This window comes from Dendropsophus ebraccatus, chromosome 1 (assembly GCF_027789765.1).
Source record: "Dendropsophus ebraccatus isolate aDenEbr1 chromosome 1, aDenEbr1.pat, whole genome shotgun sequence".
Lineage (NCBI taxonomy): Eukaryota > Metazoa > Chordata > Amphibia > Anura > Hylidae > Dendropsophus > Dendropsophus ebraccatus.
In genome coordinates, this window is record NC_091454.1 from 91,022,285 (window position 1) to 91,045,882 (window position 23,598).

At 38.9% G+C, this 23,598-nt stretch overlaps 1 protein-coding gene across 2 annotated transcripts in view; it reads right to left on the reverse strand.

Moving 5' to 3' along the window:
• Positions 1 to 23,598, reverse strand: part of PTPRB (protein tyrosine phosphatase receptor type B) — an 84,967-nt gene that overhangs the window by 38,672 nt on the left and 22,697 nt on the right. Inside the window, exons 1-8 of one of the 2 annotated variants that reach the window (XM_069975204.1) lie at positions 16,287 to 16,720; positions 15,498 to 15,768; positions 9,018 to 9,296; positions 7,642 to 7,899; positions 7,097 to 7,360; positions 5,561 to 5,827; positions 5,046 to 5,306; positions 2,644 to 2,910 (exon numbers count right to left, since the gene is read on the reverse strand). In XM_069975204.1, the coding sequence (XP_069831305.1) occupies positions 2,644 to 2,910; positions 5,046 to 5,306; positions 5,561 to 5,827; positions 7,097 to 7,360; positions 7,642 to 7,899; positions 9,018 to 9,296; positions 15,498 to 15,768; positions 16,287 to 16,340 (1,921 nt within the window). In that variant the 5' untranslated portion in view covers positions 16,341 to 16,720. Of the gene's footprint in view, positions 1 to 2,643; positions 2,911 to 5,045; positions 5,307 to 5,560; positions 5,828 to 7,096; positions 7,361 to 7,641; positions 7,900 to 9,017; positions 9,297 to 15,497; positions 15,769 to 16,286; positions 16,721 to 23,598 lie in introns of those variants that run through there. The other variant, XM_069975193.1, reaches the window with a different exon arrangement.

Consider the following 23,598-nt stretch of genomic DNA (forward strand, 5'->3'; position numbering starts at 1 on the left):
TTAGAAGTTCTAAGGTGCTTTATATAGCAACCTTTATTCTGCAAGAGGACCTCTATATCAGTATATAAAATGTCAAGGGGCTGATCAAATGCCAAAGAGGCAGTCAAAAAGGTTGCAATGTTGATATTTAATAGTGATATACTGCATAGCCCTATGGCAGTGACTGGTTGCCACTGTAGTATGGCACAACGTTATCAGAGATGACATTTGACCAGGGGGTGGGGGGCTGAATAAAAAGGTCAATATACAGAATACCGTTCTGCTCTATTATCTGTTTTTATTCTCTATCATTATACAGCGTAGTCTACCTGATCATACACAACTTGGTAATGTTTTAATAAATCAAGGTACAATAGCATGATAGTCTTGTTTGTATAACATGTTAATTCACAATGAGATGGCACTGAAATCCTAGTATTAATGGTATACAGTGGTCCCTCAACTTACAATGGCCTCTGGATACAATGATTTCGACATACAATGTTCCTTTCTGGACCATCGTAACTTCAGACCAAACCCAACATACAATGCTACGGGCAGTCAGGATTTGCTGCACATGTGAATAACTAGAAGTGTCCATTTTACTGGTAAACCCCAGTATTACTGAGGTACATGCAGTGATTGGTTATCTAGTATCTCCTCTCTACAGTACAGTGTGATACTACATGTCCAGTACTGCTGTGTTTGTCTTGTATCTCCTCTCTACAGTACAGTGTGATACTACATGTCCTGTACTGCTGTGTGTCTAATATCTCCTCTTTACAGTACAATGTGATACTACGTGTCCTGTACTGCGGTGTGTGTATAGTATCTCCTCTCCAGTACAGTGTCATACTACATGTCCTGTACTGCTGTGTGTGTCTAGTGTGTGTGTCTGCTCTCCAGTACAGTGTGATACTACATGTCCTGCACTGCTGTGTGTGTGTCTTGTATCTCCTCTTTACAGTACAGTGTGATACTACATGTCCAGTACTGCTGTGTTTGTCTTGTATCTCCTCTCTACAGTACAGTGTGATACTACATGTCCTGTACTGCTGTGTGTCTAATATCTCCTCTTTACAGTACAATGTGATACTACGTGTCCTGTACTGCTGTGTGTGTATAGTATCTCCTCTCCAGTACAGTGTCATACTACATGTCCTGTACTGCTGTGTGTGTCTAGTGTGTGTGTCTGCTCTCCAGTACAGTGTGATACTACATGTCCTGCACTGCTGTGTGTGTGTCTTGTATCTTCTCTTTACAGTACAGTGTGATACTACATGTCCTGTACTGCTGTGTGTGTCTTGTATCTACTATCTACAGTACAGTGTGATATTACATGTCCTGTACTGCTGTGTGTGTCTACTATCTGCTCTCTACAGTACAGTGTGATACTACATGTCCTGTGCTGCTGTGTGTCTAGTACAGTATCTCATCTCCAGTACATTGTGATACTACATGTCCTGTACTGCTGTGTGTGTCTAGTATCTGCTCTCCAGTACAGTGTGATACTACATGTCCTGCACTGCTGTGTGTGTCTAATATCTCCTCTCTACAGCACAGTGTGATACTACATGTCCTGTACTGCTGTGTGTGTCTACTATCTTCTCTCTACAGCACAGTGTGATACTACATGTCCTGTGCTGCTGTGTGTCTAATACAGTATCTCCTCTCCAGTACAGTGTGATACTACATGTCCTGTGCTGCTGTGTGTGTCTAGTATCTGCTCTCCAGTACAGTGTGATACTACATGTTCTGCACTGCTGTGTGTGTCTACTATCTGCTCTCTACAGTACAGTGTGATACTACATGTCCTGTACTGCTCTGTGTGTCTTGTATCCCCTCCCTACAGTACAGTGTGATACTACATGTCCTGTACTGCTGTGTGTGTCTAGTATCTCCTCTCTACCGTAGAGTGTGATACTACATGTCCTGCACTGCTGTGTGTGTCTAATATCTCCTCTCTACAGTACAGTGTGATACTACATGTCCTGTACTGCTGTGTGTATCTAGTATCTCCTCTCTACAGTACAGTGTGATACTCCATGTCCTGTACTGCTGTGTGTGTCTAGTATCTCCTCTCTACAGTACAGTGTGATACTACATGTCCTGTACTGCTGTGTGTGTCTAGTATCTCCTCCATACAGTACAGTGTGATACTCCATGTCCTGTACTGCTGCGTGTGTCTTGTATCTCCTCTATACAGTACAGCGTGATACTACATGTCCCGTATTGCTCTTTACCTGTGCCATGGTGAGTTGCTCCTATAGAACCAGGTTAGGGCGGCTCCATTTTATTTTTCTGAGACCCTGTGTGATTTGTACAGGACCCTGACAATGCTCTTGTTCTCTACACAGAAAGTAATTCACAGTCTCCATTAGCTCTTTCTGACTGTTGTATTCAAGAACTTGCTTTATCCTTATTGATTAGATGCTTTAAATCTTCATTTGTTTCTAATTTTGGGATGACATTTTGGGGCTTCAGAACAAATTATCAGTTTTGGTCTCAGGATACAATTTTTTCCACATATGATGGGCGTCCTGGATCCAATTAATATTGTATCTTGAGGGACCACTGTAGTTCTAAGAGGTTTCACAGCACTGGGAGGAAACATTTTTACAACAGGTCCCATCTTTAACACAATGAGTACAATGTACATCTTACCTGTCCTGCCTTCAGCTAGAGATTGTCTTGATGCAATACCTCCACTGAGAGTTGTCACCACTACTGAATACAGTCCTCCGGGCTTTAAGGAGTGGAATTGGTATTTATTTGTGTCACTAGATACGCTTTCATTCTTTATCACAATATTTTCATGTATTAGGAGAACTTGGAAAGAGTCCACATCTCCCCGACCCTTTGTCCACTCTGCATATAAACTGCTTGTTTTTCCTTGATTTGCTAAATTCAAATGAGTTACTTGAGAGGGAACTGTGCAATGGAGACATAAGACACAAATAGACACTGTAATTCTTTTTTTTTATGGGGAATAACATTTGTTTTTCTTAAAAAATATGAAGTTCTTTTTTATGATCCTACATATGTAGGAAAAACCTAATACATTAAGATATGCATTAGTTTCCATAATGAACAGGAACCATCTGATAATGGAGCAAGTCCCAACAATTCTCCATGGACACCTTTCATCGGGCAACCATTTGGGGCACCAAATATTTTACATGGGATGTAGCAGAAAAATTCATCATTATTTAGGCCATGTCTACTGAAAGAGATCTTTTCTATGTTTTGCGCTTGTCTAAAAGCCTCCTTGCCCAGCACAGCAACTCCTAGAAGATATTCCTGCTAGGCTTCAATAAGTTGTAACTTTTTCTGTGAATTTGACATATGTTGATGTTTTTTATTCTCTTTTAATCTTCTTATTCTCTTCGCTCTCTTTAAAATTGCCCCGTTCTGGCTTACAATGAATATTACACTATTTATCCCATAGTTATCTAAAATTTCTTTATAGATTACCAATCCGTTATTTGATCACCACTTGTGATTTCTCTTTTTATCTTTTCCTTAGCCTATTGCACGGGGAGAAATCGGCCTCTTTGGCTAATATAATCATCCATATATTAGAACCCTAATTAGAAGATTCATTACAATCACTCCTTTGGTTTTGACAGAGTGATAGAAGACCATGGGGGAGATTTATCAAACTGGTGTAAAGAAGAATTGTCTTAGTTGCCCCTCGCAACCAATCAGATTCTACCTTTCATTTTTCAAAGACTCTCTGAGGAAAGAAAAGTGGAATCTGATTGGTTGCTAGGGGCAATTAAGACAATTCTACTTTACACCAGTTTGATAAATCTCCCATGTTTCTAATCACCTTGCAGATAATTTGCATGCTTGACCACCCCCAACTTATTGGCTTCTTTGCAGTTGTGCAATAGACTCTTTAAATGAGCTTTATTCTACTTGATCAGTGTCCGCAACGGGCAACAGTATGCCCACCTAATATAGCTCTTGCACTGAACAGCAATGTGTTGCCTTGGTTTACCATAAACCCGCCTGTAGGAGGTTTGTAAAACCATATAGCACTATTACCTTACATCTCTATGTTTGGTAGAGCGCATAACTCAGCATCCACTTTGGTTTTACAATAAAGAGGGAGTGTTAGAAGCATGTATTAATGTTATCAGCCTTTTCCTTCCTGCTACTCTGAAGCCAGGTCCCTTGAGCTTTCCTTCCCACCCTTCCTCTTTTGTGATAATTTGAACATGGATGTGTTGAAATTTGAGAGTGGAGATAGATGAAGTTTTAGACACCATCCCTTCATCACTTGTCACTAGTGTAAATTGGTGATTTTAATGGTATATACTGCTAGTAGGCTAAAGGGAATTTGTCACATTGAAAATGGGAACACCCCTTTTATTTAGGTCAGTTTGTGTAATTATACTGGAACTTTTAGTAGAACTGCTAAAAATAATATCTTTATCTGTCACCATGGCCACATTTACATTTTATCCTCATTCTGACACTGAATACAGTACCATGAAGCTTTATGCTTCCAATCACCATATCAAAATTACTACTAATTATTATTAGTATTTAACACAGAATTATAAACCCGAGATGACAGCCATTAGTCACATATAACAGGCTGTAGACATTATGCAAATGTACTGTATATATAACAAGACATATTATAGTATAGTCCTAGGCTACATGATGAATTTTGCTTGGGCATGTATAGGCACCTCAGCAGTTACTGTATATAAAGAATATAACATTATCAAAATTTGCTTGTATTCTAAACTCGTGGACCAAAGTGGTAAGATTTCTCCTTGCCATAAAGATGTGTGGAGATTTGTAGGCCATCCATACTACAATGGGAATTCTGGAAAGAAGGCTAGGAAAAGTAGCTTTTTGGTGCTACCTTTTGGAGGTAGCGTCTGACTCCTTTAAGAAATCTTGGAACATGACTGGGGATTTAATAAGATAAGTCAGATGGGTAACTTCCCCTTCTGGGGGAGTTTCTGGGTTAGAACAGACACAATTACAAGGTTTTATTGATTCCATTCCATGGTATCATAGAAATCGTATACAAATACTGGCCTTACCTGTTCTTCCTTCTGCAGAAACCCAGTTGTTGAGATCCCCACTGATACTTGTAACTTTAGCTGTATATTTTCTTCCAGGTACTAGGTCGGTGAAAGTGAACTCTTTGGCTTCTTTAGCAAGAACCTTGTTTATGAGTATAAGATCTCTGTCTGCAAGTGAGACCACATAATTGTCCCATTCTGCAAGAGGAGTAACCCATGTGATGCTGAATGAAGATTCATTGGTCTGTTTAACCCGGAGCTGCTGTACAGCTTGAGGCGCTGTGTCAAAAGACAAAATCATTTATTATTAGCACATACAGTCACATTTATTTCTATCTTTTTGTGTTTGTTAGTTTTCAGGAACCAAGTTTCAGTGTATTACTGAGCAGATCAATAACCCTATTATGAGTAATGCAGTTTGCATGTTCAGAAGATGGAATCTAGACTTTGCACTGATATAAATGAATCTGTATATTTACAGTGAACACCTTTCACCGTATATAATTCTTTAGTATAGGTATGTAATAGCTGACCTGTTCTGCCTTTGCAATAAGCAGCGTTTTTCAAACCACTGCTGTCCACAACCACAGAAACATCATACTGCCTTCCAGGTATAAGTCCCACATCTTGAATGATGAACTCTTTTTGGTGCTCTTCCACAGTGGTGTTCACCAACACAGTAGACTGGTTGTAAAGCACAAGATGATATTGGTCCCAGTCACCAGCAGGTGGCACCCAGCTTACTCGGAGAGATTTGATACCATTGCTAGTCGCTTTCAGGCCAGTAACTTTCTCTGGAACTAGAAAATGCACAGTATTGGTTAATTTATTCTAGTTTCTTATTAAGTGACACTGTACATGACTTACTATCAGTCCATGTAGACAAGGGGCTCATATATTCTTTTTATTATTAATTTTGTTTCTAAACATAATTCATAAAGGAAGTGCATGGAACACAGTAATGTCATACATTTTGTTATATAGGAGTATGAGAAGAGGAAATTAAAGGGATAAGGAATAAAGACTAACATTTGTATGGAGCTCATATGTACTCCATGTATTTGCATGGGTTTCCTCCAGGTACTCCAGTTTTTTCCCTTAATTCAAGAACTTACTAATAGGTTAATTTAAAGTTTAGACTGAGCCCCAAGGTGGCAGTGATCAGAGCAGTGCAGAATATAGTGGCATTACATAATTAAATAAATTACTTCCTCCCACTAGGGTTGATTGAGAAACACTTCTAGGAGAAATAATACAAATTCATAGCCAGGCAATACAGGTGAGGTTTTGAACGTGAACTTAAAGCGCTACATGGTCACAATGTAGGTCCACTATGGTGGTCTTTATTAATTCATCCACAAAACCAACGGAAACAGCACACTCAAGCAAATGCCATACCCACACCATACCCTTAGTTATAGTGCACTATGGTATTAGAGAATGGTTCAAACCAATAGTGCTATTTTAGGACACATTTTGTCAGGGGGCACCTTGTATAGAAACTGTACCAGAACCAATAGATTTGTTAGTCAAATATCAAATACCAGGTATGGAGCTGCAGAGTGGTATTACATGGTGATTCCTGGACACATTACCAGAAATCACCATGCAGCCCAAGCCTAATACAGGCAGTGTGGGGGCCAGGAAAGTGAGAGAAAGTTGTTATTTTTATTCACCCCCTCATCTGAATGTACCCTAATATGCCCTTTCTTGTGTGCCAGTACTGTTTAGCAAGCCCCTGCTTCTCTCTGATATCTATTTATTGATGTATTTTAGTTTGTTACATTACAATGCATTGAGAAGTAGTATTTTCTAGCCCTCCCTATCCAAATCCCTATTCCCTAGCCTCAAATTCACATGAATGCAGTCAAAACCTTGTAGCAGAAAGTAACAAAAGATCAGAAATCTCCGTAGAGAATATGATTGTTACTGAATGTTATTACCCTTCATGTCATACCGCAGCTGCTTCTACTATTATTGACCATGTAACTTAGCAATAAAACTAATCAGATATATTATTCTCTCACATATGCCCCTTAGCCAATATTACACAATTGATAACTACTTACCGGTCCTGCCAGTTGCCATCTTGTCAGCACTTAAAACCCCTGCAATACTAGTGACATTAACCTGATACAGACGCCCAGGTGTTAGATCATTGAAGATGACTTCCGTGGAGGCAGAATTTAAAGTTCTGATGTATTTAATAGAGCCTTTCTGAGATAAAGTAATATTGTAAGAATCCAGCCTGCCTCGAGGTGTTTTCCAATGAACCTTTAATTTTGTAGAACTCCCCTCATTGAGCACAGATAAATCAGACACCTCCGCAGGGGCTAGGAAAGGGAAACAAATGGGTTAGATGTACTGACCAAGAAGAATTATTGTCCCAGGGTTTAGATTTACAAATAATATATAGACAGAGAAGCCAATGGAAGCTTGAGATGTAAATGTAAGGTGTTTCTACTATATGGATACATTTGTAATATTAGAATGTTTATATTTCATTTGTTAATTCTCTGCTGACCAGGTGATGTGACAATGCCAAGTGACAGCCATCTCAAGAAAATATATTAGTAAGGTTATAATATTAATAGGTGAGTCTCTCAATCCTTACCTGTCCTTGCTAAGTTAAAGTTAGAGTTTTCCAAGCCTGCAGCCTCAGTGATGACTGTGATGTTATATGTATATCCGGGCAGGAGTCCATTAAATGTGTGTGTAGTCATTTGTTTATCAAGGTTAACTTTGCTTATTATATTTTGCTGATGTAATAAGAAAACCTTGTAATATTCTATATTGCCAGAACCAGGCATCCATGATACATGAATGCTATCTGATTTACTACGAACATCAATACTCTGCACAGGCATTGGAACTAAATAAAAATATAAAAGAGAAAATACATATTATAAAATACATATGGTGAAAAATATTGTGTAATATAGCTAGTATAACATACACAAAGCACATTGGGGAAAATTTATCAAGGGCTTTGCGCCTATTTATTGGCAAATAATTGGATTTTTTACCCATTTTTGGTCTAAATTCTATTTATGAACCAGTATTCAACGGGCAAATATTTTTTAGATGCAACTTTTTTTTAATCTGCCTGTTTTGAGTATTCACCCAAAAGTTTGTATAATCCAGAATTAGCGCCCAATTTATCATTTGCGACTTTTAAAAAAGTCGCACAAACAGGTGCAGGCCTACTTCTGGTCACTACCAGGTGAACATGCTTGTGCGATTTTTGCAATTTAGCGATTTTTTTGTGCAACTTTTTACTTAGATATATTCACTATGGGAAGGCTACATCTTAATAAATCAGTCACAAGATATTGGAACAAAATACACACCAATTCTCATTAGAATAGTTGCACACAGTATATGTACCCCATATACTTTATAAAAGTATTAAAACTTTTGGCTGTATCATTTTACTATATACACTGTTGTTATTATGATGATGATTATTATTTATATAATTTATGTGCAGAACATACTGTTTAAAATACTCCTTAATATTGCTATATGTGGGATGTACATAAGAGTGCACAGCATCTCTTTTTTTCTTCTTTGAGAGGGTTGAGAGCGAGCGAGCTGTATAGCTACATTATTTGAGTCTGTCTGCCTCATCTACTGTACATGAAAGGTAAATCAAGGCTTCCCTCACCTGTCTGACCAGTTGTCCCCTGTGTAAATACTTATGTTCTTGCTATGTATACATTGCTGCCCCCGGAATGTAATCCTTCATTGCTTTAGTCTGCACACATGTTATCATCAATATCTTCAGTTCCGTACTTAGTTTAACCCCATGCCTGCTGTATTGCTGCTGTTTCTTTTTCCTCTCTGTTTACATAGTACCTTGCAGACCCAATGCATCAATAACTCGAATCTCCCAACCACAAGCCATCTATAGTGTTGTATTATAATTCATCCCTTAGAGCAGTGCCAGCTTGTTCTGTCCAGTTCCCATTCACATATTTTCCATTTTACCTGTGGAACTATTGATGTAGATCATAGAGCTGCTCTTGTTGCCAGAAATAGCAGTTATGGTGATGCCATAGTGTGTGCCTGGATTCAGGTTTGCAAAAACAGTTTCCATTTGGGGGGCATTTCCATTGATTTTAAAGTTTTGTATATCTGCCCCTTTATTATTAAGCAACTGCAATTTATAATGATCTACCCATCCAGGAGATGGTGTCCAGGAAACCTGCAAACTTGTTGATGTGACTGTGTTTCTTTTCACTTCAAACTGAGAAGGTGGAAGTGGGTCTAGAAGAAAAAACATACAAAACATAAGTATTTAGTGTGTTTGTGTGGTTGCGGGTCAGATTTCTAACTATTTCTAACTATTTTTTAACAACTGTAGACTAGCACAGCTGATGTAAATTAATACATCAAAGAATGGGTCTAGATGGGTCCGTCTTGAGTCTGAATTGGTCGCTCCAGATACTTAACCTGATTGATGTGAAATTGAGTGGATAGCTGTCATTTAATGCCAAATAACAACCATTATTTTCCATGAAATTGCTCCATTTTAACAGTGTGTGAACATAGCCTTTCTGTGTTTCTGTGGTTGCAAAATACTGACCAAAATACTGAGCAAAAATACTGTGTGGGAACATAACCTCAAACTGCTGTTAAAGGCTTATGAATGGAAGCCACATATGAACAGAACCCTAGGATATGCAACATTATTGCAATTTATCTCACAACTGAAAGCTTCATGTGGATTACCCTATTCAAAGTGTCTACGGCTTACTAGTTAGAAAATACCTCCAGCAATTAGCTAGTAAGAACAAATGCATACATACAAAATAAGGCTGGGTTCACACTACGTATATTTTAGTCAGTATTGTGGTCCTCATATTGCAACCAAAACCAGGAGTGGATTGAAAACACAGAAAGGATCTGTTCATACAATGGTGAAATTGAGTGGATGGCTGCCATATAACAGTAAATAACTGCCATTATTTCAATACAACAGCCGTTGTTTTAAAATAACAGCAAATATTTTCCATTATATGGTGGCCATTCACTCAATTTCACCATTGTGTGAACATAGCCTTTCTGTGTTTTTAATCCACTCCTGGTTTTGGTTGCAATATGAGGACCACAATACTGACTGAAATATACGTAGTGTGAACCCAGTCTCAGACAGTATAGTTTAGTATAGCTGTGTGTGGATTTGCAGTACACTCCATAGCTAGAGGACAAGTGGTGCTATTACTAGAAGAATGTAGCCACACTTTTCTAAGCCTATACAGCCTGACCAAGTGACTGACTTTAAGTTGCAGGTGCCTGTTATTTGTTTAGTTGACAGATGTGGTTAAAAGGATTTGCTGTATTAGTTGGTACTTTTGAAGTCATGGCTTCTTCAAGATCCCTTACTTGACCTTTTTTTCTGAAAATGTACTCTCTGTCGAACATCTTGCATCAAGAGTAATGTTCTGTTTCCTTAAAACACAAATTCCAAAGGCTTAATGCTTTGAACATTGTGTCTTTGGAATTGAACCACACAGTGAGCTGAACATGGTTTGCGTGCCTAGAAGGTGAAGTTTAAAAATTCAGACTTTATCTAATCTATCTGGCCCAGAAAACAAAACACTTAGTCCCTTTAACATCCGTTAGAACAAAGGAACAATGAGGTTGGGAAGTGCCTGGGCTGAGAGAGTCCTGTCTGGAAACAAACACTTAAGCCATTTACATTGTTACAAGAATTCTTTGTTGGCAATCTGCCATCAGTGCAATATTATGCAAGTTATGCATCACTATGTTGGGTTCTTATGGCCGCTCTGTATCGGATAACAACCCATATCTCCATGTTAACCTGCCCCTGTATCCGTTGGGTTTAATATGATTACTTTGTCTTATACACTTTTTCTTGCTACAATTTTCTTTGCATTTCTCCCCATACAGGCATAACACTTTAGCCGTGATTCTAATCCCACCCGTCATCAGACCTCAGAGGAGCCCACCCTATCCCACTCACACTAAGACTTCATCTTGTTCACTTTTCACTTGGGGGATCACTGAGGTCAAGTACAATAGTCTATTGGTAGATACGGATAATGACTTCCTCTTTACCATTCTTTATGTCAGTGTACACCCTTGAACACCATTTTATGTTTTTAATCTAAATATGTCAAAATTCTACGCTGATTAATTTCTCTCTATATATTTATAGCAGTCTAAGCTTAGTTATGAGTATACAAAGAGTGCAATTATAATATTTTTTCTGTCTGCTGCCACCACTAGAATTAGGATCTTACTGCATATTTCTAGTATTGGTCTCAATGATAAACAATATACAGTAAGCTCCTAAGCTTTCCCTTGTGGTAGCAACAGGCAGCCAGAATTTGTCATATTAGAAAATTGGCCTGGGAAAGAAATCTCTGATTTTAAAGAATATTCTTTAACAATACAAGGGTACAAGGTTGGGTCTATCTGTAAATATATTTATTAAGTCATTTTCAAATGTATAATCTAGAAACATCTTCTGAAGTACTGTACTTGCTGTGCTTAAATAGCAACTGCCAGGAAAATATTTTTCTTTCAAATCAGCTGATGTCAGAAAGTGACAGAGATTTGTAATTTACTTCTATTAAACATTCTCAAGTCTTGTAGTACAGTACTTATCAGCTGCTGTATGTCTTAAACAAAGACATAGATATGTAGGACATACAACAGCTTATAAGTACTGAAAGACTTGAGATTTTTTAATAGAAGTAAATTACAAATCTCTGGCACTTTCTGACACCAGCGGATTTGAAAGAGAAAATTTTTTTGCTGGAGTTGTCCCTTATTATTCACAACAAATAATTTTACCTAAGGAGACCACATTGTATAAAGTGTACCTTTCACCATCTTCAACTCATTTTGTTTTTAGGTGATTCAGTTTGTATATGTTTATAAGGATTAAAACCAAGTAAATAATATACAGAAATGTTTTAAAACTGCATAAAAAAGTGCATTTCCACAGTACTACTAACAGCTGATTCAGTACCTACAGTCACTGACAAAATATAATTTACCTGAAACTGTAAAAAAAAAAACAACTTAGAACCCACTCCTGGTGTGGAATAGATGTTATGAAGAATAAAGAGTAGACGTATCATCTGTTCTTTATTTTATGCAGTTTATTATGGCCTACACCTGGTTTTGGCTTCAAAACTGCACTGAACACTTTTGTTGCAGTTTTTGCAGTAGCTTTGAAGCCAAAACAGAACAGATGCTACTTCTACTCTTTATTCTTTTTAGGACCCATTTCACTCCAGGAGTGGATTAAAAAAAGAGTAGCATGTAGCATCTGGTCTTTATTTTATCTATGTAGTATGATTCACAAAACTACAACAAAACTGCACTGTGTAAGACCACCCTAAAGAACAATGAGTTGATCACAAGGAGTTCTTGCATTCACTTGCTACTGTTTTAGAAGTTGTCAGCAAGTCTATAGTTACCCTGCAAGATAAGTAAGTTAGACTATGCGGCCATTAAACACAATAGGCCAGCCATGTAATGCATGGATAAGCTGGGCCTTTTAGAGAGAGAAAGATGCGCTCTTGGAAGTGGTTTGCCTATTCAATTGTTGAATTGCATTTTTTGTATATGCAAATTAGCAACCGCCGAGCACCTCAACTTCTTGGCATCACCTTAAGAACATAACCCAAAGGCTGTCAATTAAAAGCAGGGAAAGTAGGTAAGGAGTGATACAAATGTATTAAAAACAAAACAAAAAGTAACAACTGTGGTTGACTATTAGGTGTGAGTAAAACTTTAAAAAAAATCTATGATAAATGCATAGAGAGGAATAAACATACTGTAAATGTGTAATCCCCACCTCTGTGGTCATAGAACAAGCTTAATACATAAAGAGGGTATACAGACCAGATAATGTCTGCCCTATTGTGTCACAACCTAAAAGCTAGTAACCACCTGGTTTGGGCCTCCCTTGCTCCAGGTGGTAACTGACTTTTTGCATCAAGAATGCAAAATACTGTTTTACCATCTATGTACAGTACACCCTAATAACAAGGGGACAGTTTAGGGTATATACCCACACATATATACACTGCTCACCCAGTGTTAATAGGGTTAGTGCCGTCTGGAGCAGTGGACACCTGAACCCGGTGCATCCTAGCTGTCAGGCAGGGACACAATAGAGAAAATGTTATCTGGTCTGTATGCTCTTCACAGAGGTGGTGGTTACACGCTTATATTTATTCCTCTCTATGGATTTGACTTGGATTTGATTAAAAGTTTTATCTTAATAGTTAACCGGTTGTAACTTTTTATGTTTTTTGTTTTGTCTGGCTAAAACACTGTACGTCCTTTTTGGTCCTCTGTCTCACGCACTTTCATACAAACATGTATCATAAAAAGGTAATAGCCTGTCATACCAACTCTTGGCAGCAGTGCCCAAGAATACAGTCTGCTATATACTTCATCATGTATTCTGGTGACAGCTTCTGAAGTACAAGGCTGGGGATTGGAAATACCATATATTATATAATATATAGTGAGCATAATAACGTTCCTTTATGCAATTATAATAAGGCCATGCAGTTTGAACAGCTTGTTGACATAACCTTCTTCCAATAAGAATTTAACTCTAAGGATAACTACAATAGTTGAAAATAAATGTGTGGTTTCCCAGGAGCTGGTCAAAGATATGAGATACATATTGTCTGGGTTTCTTTCTTCTATAAATACTGGACACTGTTTATTACTTCTGTCAGGCAATTACCATGTCGGATTTCTTTGACAAGTAGTCAAAGCTGATATTTGTAGTTTCCATTATAACAGTGATCTTTTGTATGCTTCATGCTGCATCTGACTACATTTAACCTTTCAAGGTTATTAATGTGTGTCGGCCAAAAGTACAATAAAGTGACTGACCATGTGTGTCATTTGTCCAATCTATCAGATATTGATTCTAACCTCCATGAATAAGGTCATACAAGAAATAGTGATTTACTCTTTTCCATCTCTTGATCAGTAGCTGTCATATCGATTTGTGTCCTCCACGTTTTCTGCAATCTCAGGTGAAAGGTTATGCTTTTCTTTAATAGATCATACAGGCTATTTACAAGTATAGAAAGAAAATAGAGCACATGCTGCACACTGTGGAGGAAGTAAAAGCAAAAATGCTATTTTTTAAATAAAAACTCAAAGTGAAAATGTAGGTGGTATCCAAAAGAGACTGCTAAATCATACATTAAGCTGTCCTCAATCTGCAAATGTGTCCTTCAAGGTGGTGACTATGGAACATAGAGTGTGTTACAGCTAGAATTTTGTGACTTGGTATTGTACTTGGTTACTACACAGTACACTACTATCTATGGAGACAACTACCTCAAGCCTGTTTTTAAAGACTTTTCTAATAATATATGTACTTACACAGCGCAGCTTTTACTAAACCCTCTGCAATAGACACAGTTCACATCAGTATTTCAAAGCAACCAGGTACAGTCAACTAATACAATATCTGAGCATAGATAAGAGCCTGCACAACATCCTGGTCAGCACCTCTGGGTAGAGGTATTGAGTCACATCACTTAATTCATATACAGTAGCACACAGGCCTTGAAAAATCAGGTCTAAATTATCTTATTAGTCACTTAATACTAACTTTATAGCCACACTTAGAGATAATGTATTTGGATAACAGTGGACAGCATTAAAATACACAATGCCTCCCTTATACAAAAAACAACCTGAGCTAATGTGGTAGCTCTACATGTGTTTCTTCATCATATTTCAAATTGACAGACAATCTATGGCTTGCATGGTTTTAAAATTGGTGCCTAAATGATAAAAGGTTATCAATAGTTTGTTAAGCTACAAGTGATATCTGCAACATATATTACTAATGTATGGCTTTGACATTCGAGGAAATGTTAAGCCAAACAAGTGTCATCTGATGACAAATGTATTACAGTCACTGTCATCATAGAAAACTTTTGACATGTGATAGAGATATGTCAAAAGTTTTGATCGGTCCAGGTCTGAGTGTTCAGACACATAACGATCTAGAAAAAGAGCCAGGAGAAGACCGAAGTGAAGTCCTCTCCCGGCTCTATGTCACGCGATCAGTCAGGCTCATAATGTACATCTATGGAGCCTGCCTGACACAGAGCACATGGTCTGTATTCTCATATAATAATTGTAATTTAAAATATAATATATTCTCTATGTTTCTATTTTTAGTCATTCTAGAGCAATATCAATCTTTGTGCTTCAGATGGAAATTAGTATCTAGTGTTTCTATGTATTAATCGCGTCCAGTTATTAGTATATATACTTTCTTTCATGCATCACTTACTTTTATAAACAATTTGTTATAAATGTTGATAGAAAAATGTACAAATTTTTGATATTTTAATGGGTTTTTGGATGTAACCCTGGAAGCTTGGCAGTTGAGGTCTACATAAAATGCAATGAATTGGCAGATGTAAATGTAGTCATCCATACCTGTCTGTAAGGTAAGGTTCCTTGTTTCTTCATCTTGCATAGACACAATGCTTATCTCGTACAGAGTTCCTGCCTCTAGTCCACTCTGTGTGCATTCATAAGAGTCATTTGTCTTTTCGATGAGGTTACATGGGATCTCCCAAACATTGCTTGATCTGCATGTCATGCTAAAGTTACATGGACTCCCTGAACTCCTCCACTTCACAGAGACAGAATGCATAGAAACTTCGCTTTCAGTGATGTTGATGGTGCATTTTACCGGCTCCACATGCTAAAAAAGTACATAGGACCCATTAGAATTCAAGAAAACAACAACATTTGCAACCAAACGTTTGCAACACCATAAAAGCAGCACATCAGAAGAAGTCACCCGAACAGCTACCATAAAAAACACTATACAGCAGTCATTAAGGGGGTAAATAAAATAACATATATTTTTCTATAACACAAACACAAAAGAAAAGGTGTAATAAACATTTGACTTAATAAACAGCAGTATAAATACAGTCATAATTCAAAAAGTTGCAAAGCCACAGAACTGGCACAATTCACCTTGATATAGGTTAAAGCAGACTGTGTTAGATGGATGTATAAGATATAGTAAAGCTAAGTTTACTTGTTACAACTCTTCACAACATCTCAGTTTGTTATTTGTGCTTTTTCATTGGACTACAGGTAAACTCTCTGCGTTATAGTAATTCAAAGAGTTTTGTCTATGCAATAATGCTCTAAGAAACCAAATGGTTTGGCTCTGCTATTTCTGTACAATGACAAATCAAGTGTACTCACCTGAATGAAGCTTAGCACAATCCACACTAGGAGTCCAAACTCATATCTCAGCATTGCGAGAAACCTGATTTACTGTAATCCTTTTGGGATAATAATTTACATTACCAATTCCCCAGATATGCAATTCCCAGTATATCCAAAGTCAGCAAAAGTAGTTTCAAGCAAATCCAGAAACAAGCACTTTAGATGAATTCCCAAGTCAATGACTCTTGTAAAAATATTTGGAGATCCTCCAGAAGACGATATAGTTAACAAGTAAATCCAAGTAATTTTTTTCTGAAGGGTGGTGCAGTGAGACATAGAGGTACCAAGACAATTTGATTTTGGGTCAAATTTAAGAAAAGGGTGTAGAAGGCAACATCTTGCAATTTCCACATTGCCATTCTGACCCAGTCTAAACCTGTTCAGTCCTTTCCATCCACTTCCTTAATCAAGAGTCAATTTCCCCGGCTAATTCTAAAGCAACAATAATGAGGAGAAACAAGGATCCAACCCAAGCAGAGCACTTAAAAGCACCTCCCCTTCTTGAGATTTTGCAGAAGGATCTAGGCTGTCTTCTTGGCAGTACCTCTAAGATACCAGCCCAGCCAATTTCCTCTGACTGCTGACCCTTCATTAACCTTCTCTCCTGGTGCCTGGATACATCTGAAGAAAAGTTCCTTCTTTCTTTGCCCTCTGTTGTGCCTGTCCTTTAGATACTGCTATCCCATGCCAGCACTTTCACTTTTCTGCTCTGATCATTTTTTTTTGCCTGAAATCTTGTTTCTTTCTCCCTCTAACTTTCCTCTCCCCCACCCCTGCCTTCCTTCCTCCTATCTCCTCGTTCTCTCAGGCTAGTTTCCCGAGGCTATTTTTGGACCTTTTTGTTTTCTTTTAATAAAATGTTTGACCATTATAATTTTACACAAGCAGCCTCACCCAAAAGGTCTTGTTACTCTTTCACCAGGTCATTCTGATATGTGGACAGTAACAGATCAGATTTACAATATCACTTATTAGGCTTTAATATACAATGCACATTCTGATACATAGACCCGCAGATCAGCTGCATGTATGTTTGTAACTTGTTCTCTTTGAAGTACATTCTCTCATCTTCCAACATATAAGACTAAACGCATTTGCACATAACATACGACACTTAAAAGGAAGCTGTTAACACTTTCATGCTACCTAAAGCATGATTCACAGGGGAGGACCCTGGTGACCTCTGCCTGTCCCACCAGCCTTCATTGTTGGATCTTTTCCTATACCCAAACAGTAAAAGATATAGCAATCAAGGCCGACAGGGTAGGTAGAGGCCACTGATGACTGTGACTGAGGCAGCATAGAAAAGTGTTGACAGGTTCTCTTTAAGTTTACAGGTATACACAACTATATAGTACTGTCATAAGTTCTCATGGTACTGTCAGTTTCAGATGGCTGTAGTATCATAGCTTATATTATGGCTGCAACATCTGGACCCCTTACTGTTATTCTGTATGGACTTAAAATAACATAATTGCCCATACTACAACCCTCAAAAATTGTCCAAAATTATACAAGCAATAATGGAACAAATATGTATTTATATTGACTTTGCAGTTAGCAAATATAAAATCTAGCATTTTTGATATATTTATTAGCTTTCTTGATGCTTTTTTATATCTTATTTCATGTCTTGAAAATTTTAAAGTTACCTGCTTACTTTACTGGACATTAGACTATATTATCCCCAAGAGGCACAAGGACAACATGACAGAACAGCTAAATGATCAGAACTGAAGTTTGATTATTATAATGTCTATGGTACTTTACAAAACATGCTAAACCATGGGGCAGATTTTCCTAGAATGCAACATGGCTATAAGACACAATAAAACAGGCGGAGGTGATAATAGCTATGTGGATGTATGTATAAATAGGTAGATAAATAAATAATAGATAGAAGCAGCTATAGTAGCAGACTTTGGTTTTCATTACATTTGCATATTCAGGTCCTTTTACAGATATTTGACCAATTATAGAAGCCAAAGCCAGGAACAGACTGTAAACAGAGAACAGGTCATAAAGAAAAGATTGAGATTTCTCTTCCTCTCAAATGTATTCCTGTCTTTGGCTTCAAAAATCTGTCAGATAATCTGTCAGATATCTGTGTGTGTAAAAGGAAACGGATGTTATTTGCCATTAAATGACGGCCATACACTCACTATCATCAGTGTGTGAACATAGTCCAAAACCAAAAAGGTTCAACCTAGGCACTCAATTCCATAAAATATCATACCTTTATTTAATCATACACGAGTATAAAAAAGTCCACTCAAAAGATGTATAGAGCAACACGTTTCGACGCAACCGTCTTTATCACAGCAAAATATATGCTTTGATAAAGATGGTTGCGTCGAAACGCGTTGCTCTATACATCTTTTAAGTGGACTTTTTTATACTTGTATGTTTCAATAAAGCTATGATATTTTATGGGATTGAGTGCCTCGGTTGAACCTTTTTGGTTTTGGACTGATTACTACAGCTTAGCAGGCTCCTAGGCACCGGATGCACCTCCCTACATACCGAACTAACACTACCAGGACAGGTATGCATTAAGTTATATATACAGCATATATTTTGGTTGATGCAAAGTATCCCTACCTTTTTCAACGTAGTTTGTGAACATAGCCTTACTGTATTTTCAATCCACTCCTGGTTTTGGTTGCAAAATACTGACCAAAATCCTGAGCAAAAGTACTGTGTGGGAACATAGCCTTACACTGTAGAAAACTATTACAACGGACAAAATATTTGTGCTCCTCTTGTATTTATCGGAGGACTTCTCAGACTATATACAATTATGTTCACTTTGCATTTGAGAGAAGGATCATGGAGGAGATGTGTCATGATCGCGCCTGAAAAGGCATCAGTGCCACCCTCGGCTGCGAAGATTCGACCTCTGCGCCAAAGAATGCGATTTTGGCCATAATCTTCCATTTATTCTGTGTTTTGTTTGCCTTGTTTTTGCCCTGTCTGAACTGTGTCTTATTCCTTCTGGTCTGCTAATTGTTTTCCCTGCCCCACCCATGTCTGTTCTTCTAATGCCCCTATTCCACGAGTCGTTTGGAGGAGCAAACGAGCGCTATTAGCGCTCGTTTGCTCCTCGTTCCCCGCTCGCTGCCGCCGCTATTCTACGCGGCGTCAGCGAGCGGGTGAGTGCGGGAGGGGCGGCGGGGAGCTGCTGTGGGGGCTGCCCGGGGGATCGCTGATCGTCCGGGCAGCCCATAGGATATAGCAGCATCTGCTGCCGATGCTCCTATTCAACGGAGCAACGGCAGCAGATTGCTGCTATATCAGTCGCTTGTTTTTCAACATGTTGAAAAACAAGCGACTGCATTGATCAGCCATCCAAAAAGCAAAAAATACTATAGCACTCCTCCTTAAAGACTATCCAGTCTAAAAATAATGAAAAAACTTTGCAAAATAAAGATGCAACAGTTACCAACCCCGGTGTCCAGGCACGGTCAAAAACAGTCCAAGTATCAAAAGGGTAACAGCATCTCACGAGGCGGAGATAGATAAAAGGTAAGTTGTTTATTCCAGCATGGCACAGATACAACGTTTCAACCACAATGGTCTTTTTCAACTTACCTTTTATCTATCTCCGCCTCGTGAGATGCTGTTACCCTTTTGATACTTGGACTGCATTGATCAGCCGACATGAACGATGTCGGCTGATCGTTGCACTCTATTCCACGGGACGAATATCGTTCGTATCGGCCGATATCGGCCGAATACGAACGATATTGCTCCTCTAAACGACCCGTGGAATAGGGCCTTAAGCTTCCCTGGTCATGTAACGGTTAACCTGCCTTTGCCTCAGTGATTGACAGCTGGTCCCTCCTATCATCTTCTGGACTATGTTCCTGGTGTCCTATTTAAGATTTCTGTTGCTGCCTATGCCTTGCCGGTTATTGACTTAGTCTCTGCCTGCTTGTGGTTCTGTTTCTTTGCTTTTCCTGATTTCTGCCTTGTATCTTTTGACCTCGCTTGCTTGCTGCCTGCCCCTGACCATATTGCCCGTTATTGCCTGACTACTCTTTTGGATCCTGATTTTGTACCTTTGCTGCCAGACTGTTGTGACCCGGATTGCTGACCATTCTTATTGTGTTTGTTTGTTTTGTCTTGTCTATTGTTTCACGTATCCAGGCCAGGGATCGCCGCCAAGTTGTCCGCTGCCATTTTAGGGCAGATTGCGGCAATTAGGTAGGGACAGTGGGCGGGGCTGAGCTCAGGGCTCACTGTGTCTGTGTGTTTGGTGTGACTGGTCGTGACAAGATGATAGTAAGAGATGATTGTATAATTCTCTATGTTGCCCACAGCTCAGCTTGTATCTTACCTGAGCAATATTGATTGATTTCTAGCATTAACAAAGAGAATCTTACCATAAGACAGTCTTTCCCTTGTGTGTATGGATTTTTGTGATAAAGAATATGGTATAGTATAGAAAGTTCCAAAACATTTCACTTTATAATAATTTAGCTAATAACTGAATACAATGTTAAACCTAAAGATGCAAAGTTAGAACTAAAGATAGATAATGGGCAGTATTTACTATAATGAGCAAAATGTTCAGACATCTGAATACCTTACTAGAATAGCCACTTCATTACATGCTGCTGTAGCTCAAAAGTCATTGTCTGCATTTGTGGAAGTTCCGCTCTCTCCTTTTCTAAACAACCCTCTAAACTGACTTATGACCAGATCATAAATCAGCTTAAGGCTATGTTCAAACAACATTTTACAGTGTCCGTTGCATAGTAACGGACGCTGTTAAACTGCCGGCCACCGGGCTGCATTCCCGACGTTCCTGCAGCCATTACTTCGATATTGGCTGCAGGAACGTCCTTTTTTTTACAATTGACTTGCAGGCACTGTTGGGTGTGCCTGTAAATGAATTAACCATTAACTTTAGTGCAAAGTGTGGCTGCCACTGCACATTGCATTGTGTGAACAGCTATTATTTCCAGACGCTGTCTGGAAATAATAGGCCGGTACATTATTTTAATGTCCATTCTAAAGAACAGGTGTTAAAATAACGATGCATTGACTTCTATGCAATGCCACCCCTGCAGTAAAGAACGGACATGATTCCATTGCAGTCAGTGTCCATTCTTTACATAAAAAGAACGTAGTGTGAACATATCCTAAAAGGAACCTAACATAACATAAGGAACTTAACAAAATGCAGTTCAATCTGCAGACATCATATAATTGAGTGAACAAACTACTGCTCCTTCTGGGTTGAGTTGTCATATGAGCAGACCTACTCAGTGACTGGCAGCTGTCTATGTGCACCCTTATATTAGCTGTCAGAGTAGAACAGCCCACTTGATTAAGCCCAGAATGAGCAGAGATTAACTTGAATAAATGACATTGGAACTGGGAAGTATCTAGGTCTGCAGACCTGTCATTTAGGTATACTGGGGGAAGCAAACTACTGCAGGACAAAGGTATCAGAGTATTCCTAGGGATGTATTCACATCTCACATGATGCATAATTAAGAAGATGTTTCCCTCCAAAAGGTTAGATGACATAGTTGTGTTCTTAGCAGTGTCTGAGACCATTTGCTGTTGTTGTATCCAGTGCTGTATATAAAGAAAACTGAACAAAAAAAGAAACAGTGTCTATACAGGTCATACCCCGCAATTGGCATTCTTCTGTTGAAGATCTTTCTGCTCATCTGTCAATGGGTTTCAAATAAATTTATACTGCTATGAGAACTTTGGCTCACTTTTTCTTACTCAACTTTTGTAGCCTCAATACATTCAATGGGCTAATCTACTTCCATAGTCCAACTGCTCATTACCTAACCCCTATCCCCTGGTCTTAGGGCTTTCCTACTCTTCCTTGATTAAGCATAAGGGAAAAATGAAACTGATTAAGAATACCATGAGTATTTATGTGTCGGCACTGTTGGAATACCTTACCTGTGATTTCCATGTGGATGACATGACCATAAGTGCCCAATAGCAAATGCTATGCCAGAGATGTAATGAGATCCCCACCTACTATAGGCTTTAACATACTTGTATCTTATGTGTGGCATAGGGGCCTTTGAATCAGGCACCAGGGCCATAGTGTGACTGTTACCTTTACATCCCCTACAGCAATGCCGCTAAAGGATTCACCAATGGGTCTAGACTCTTATACAGGAAGCATAGCTGCTGGGGTGGTGGGGTGCTTACGGGGTTTGGCTGCTCTCAGGTCAAATGTATTGGGTGCCCACCGTCATATGTGGGATTTAGGAGGTTTCCAGCATCAGATAGCTGTGCAACTGTACTGCAGGGTTTTCCAGGGGATCCAGAACATGGGTGAGTACACCATCCAACCATATGTGCGCATTTAAGAAGCACGCAATATTGAGTGACAGGCTACCATGGACTTGCAGTTTAAGCAGCATCTCTGCAACACGCTGCCTGTGCTGGAAGAGAGAAGAATGTGTATCAGGAAAAAAACCCTGTGGTGGAGCAGTGTGTGAATGTTTTTTTTTTTTATTTTCAAGGGGGTTACAAAGAAGGATCTATTACAGTTTATTTGTCATATGTATGTCACAGTGTATTAATTAATTCATATGTAGGGGCACAGCAGGCACAGTGTATGAAATAATTTATAAATAGGGACACAGTATATTTATATATGGGGCACTATATATATTCTGTTCCTTCTGGGTGGTAGATACTTTGCACAACCACTGGATTATAGAAAGACAGTGTCAGAGTCTGTTAGGGACTGGACAGGTAGGAGACAGCACAAGACAGTGAGCCCTAGAACCCACCTTCTGTCCCTACCTACTTGCCACAACGGCCATAAACGACTATGGACAACCATGGTGGCGGTCCTTACTCTGGCTAAGTGAGACACAGAACAAGTCAGACAAACAAACACAACAAGAGAAAAGTCGACAAGTTGGGTAAGAAACAAACGAGTGGCGCAGTACAAAGTCTGATGGTCAGAGGACAAAGCAAGAGGTCAGGTAACAGGTAAACAATAGCAAGGAATAAGGACGGGGATCGCAGGAATAGAGAGGGGAAGCTGGGACCAGGGTATGAAGCCTAAATAGCCAGCAGGGAAGTGAGCAGCTAGCTGCTTTTTAACCAGGATCCGAGACTAGTTCCAGCAGCTGATTGGACCAGCCCTGATCCCAGCACCAAGTTCAGCTGAACAGACCTAGCAGTGCAGTAACCCCTGCACTGCCAGAAGTCTGACAGGCAAGGCAGGTGTAGTAGTGAAGTCAAACACAATTCAGACAAAACAGAGCCAGAAACTCAGTGCTTTCTCGGCTGC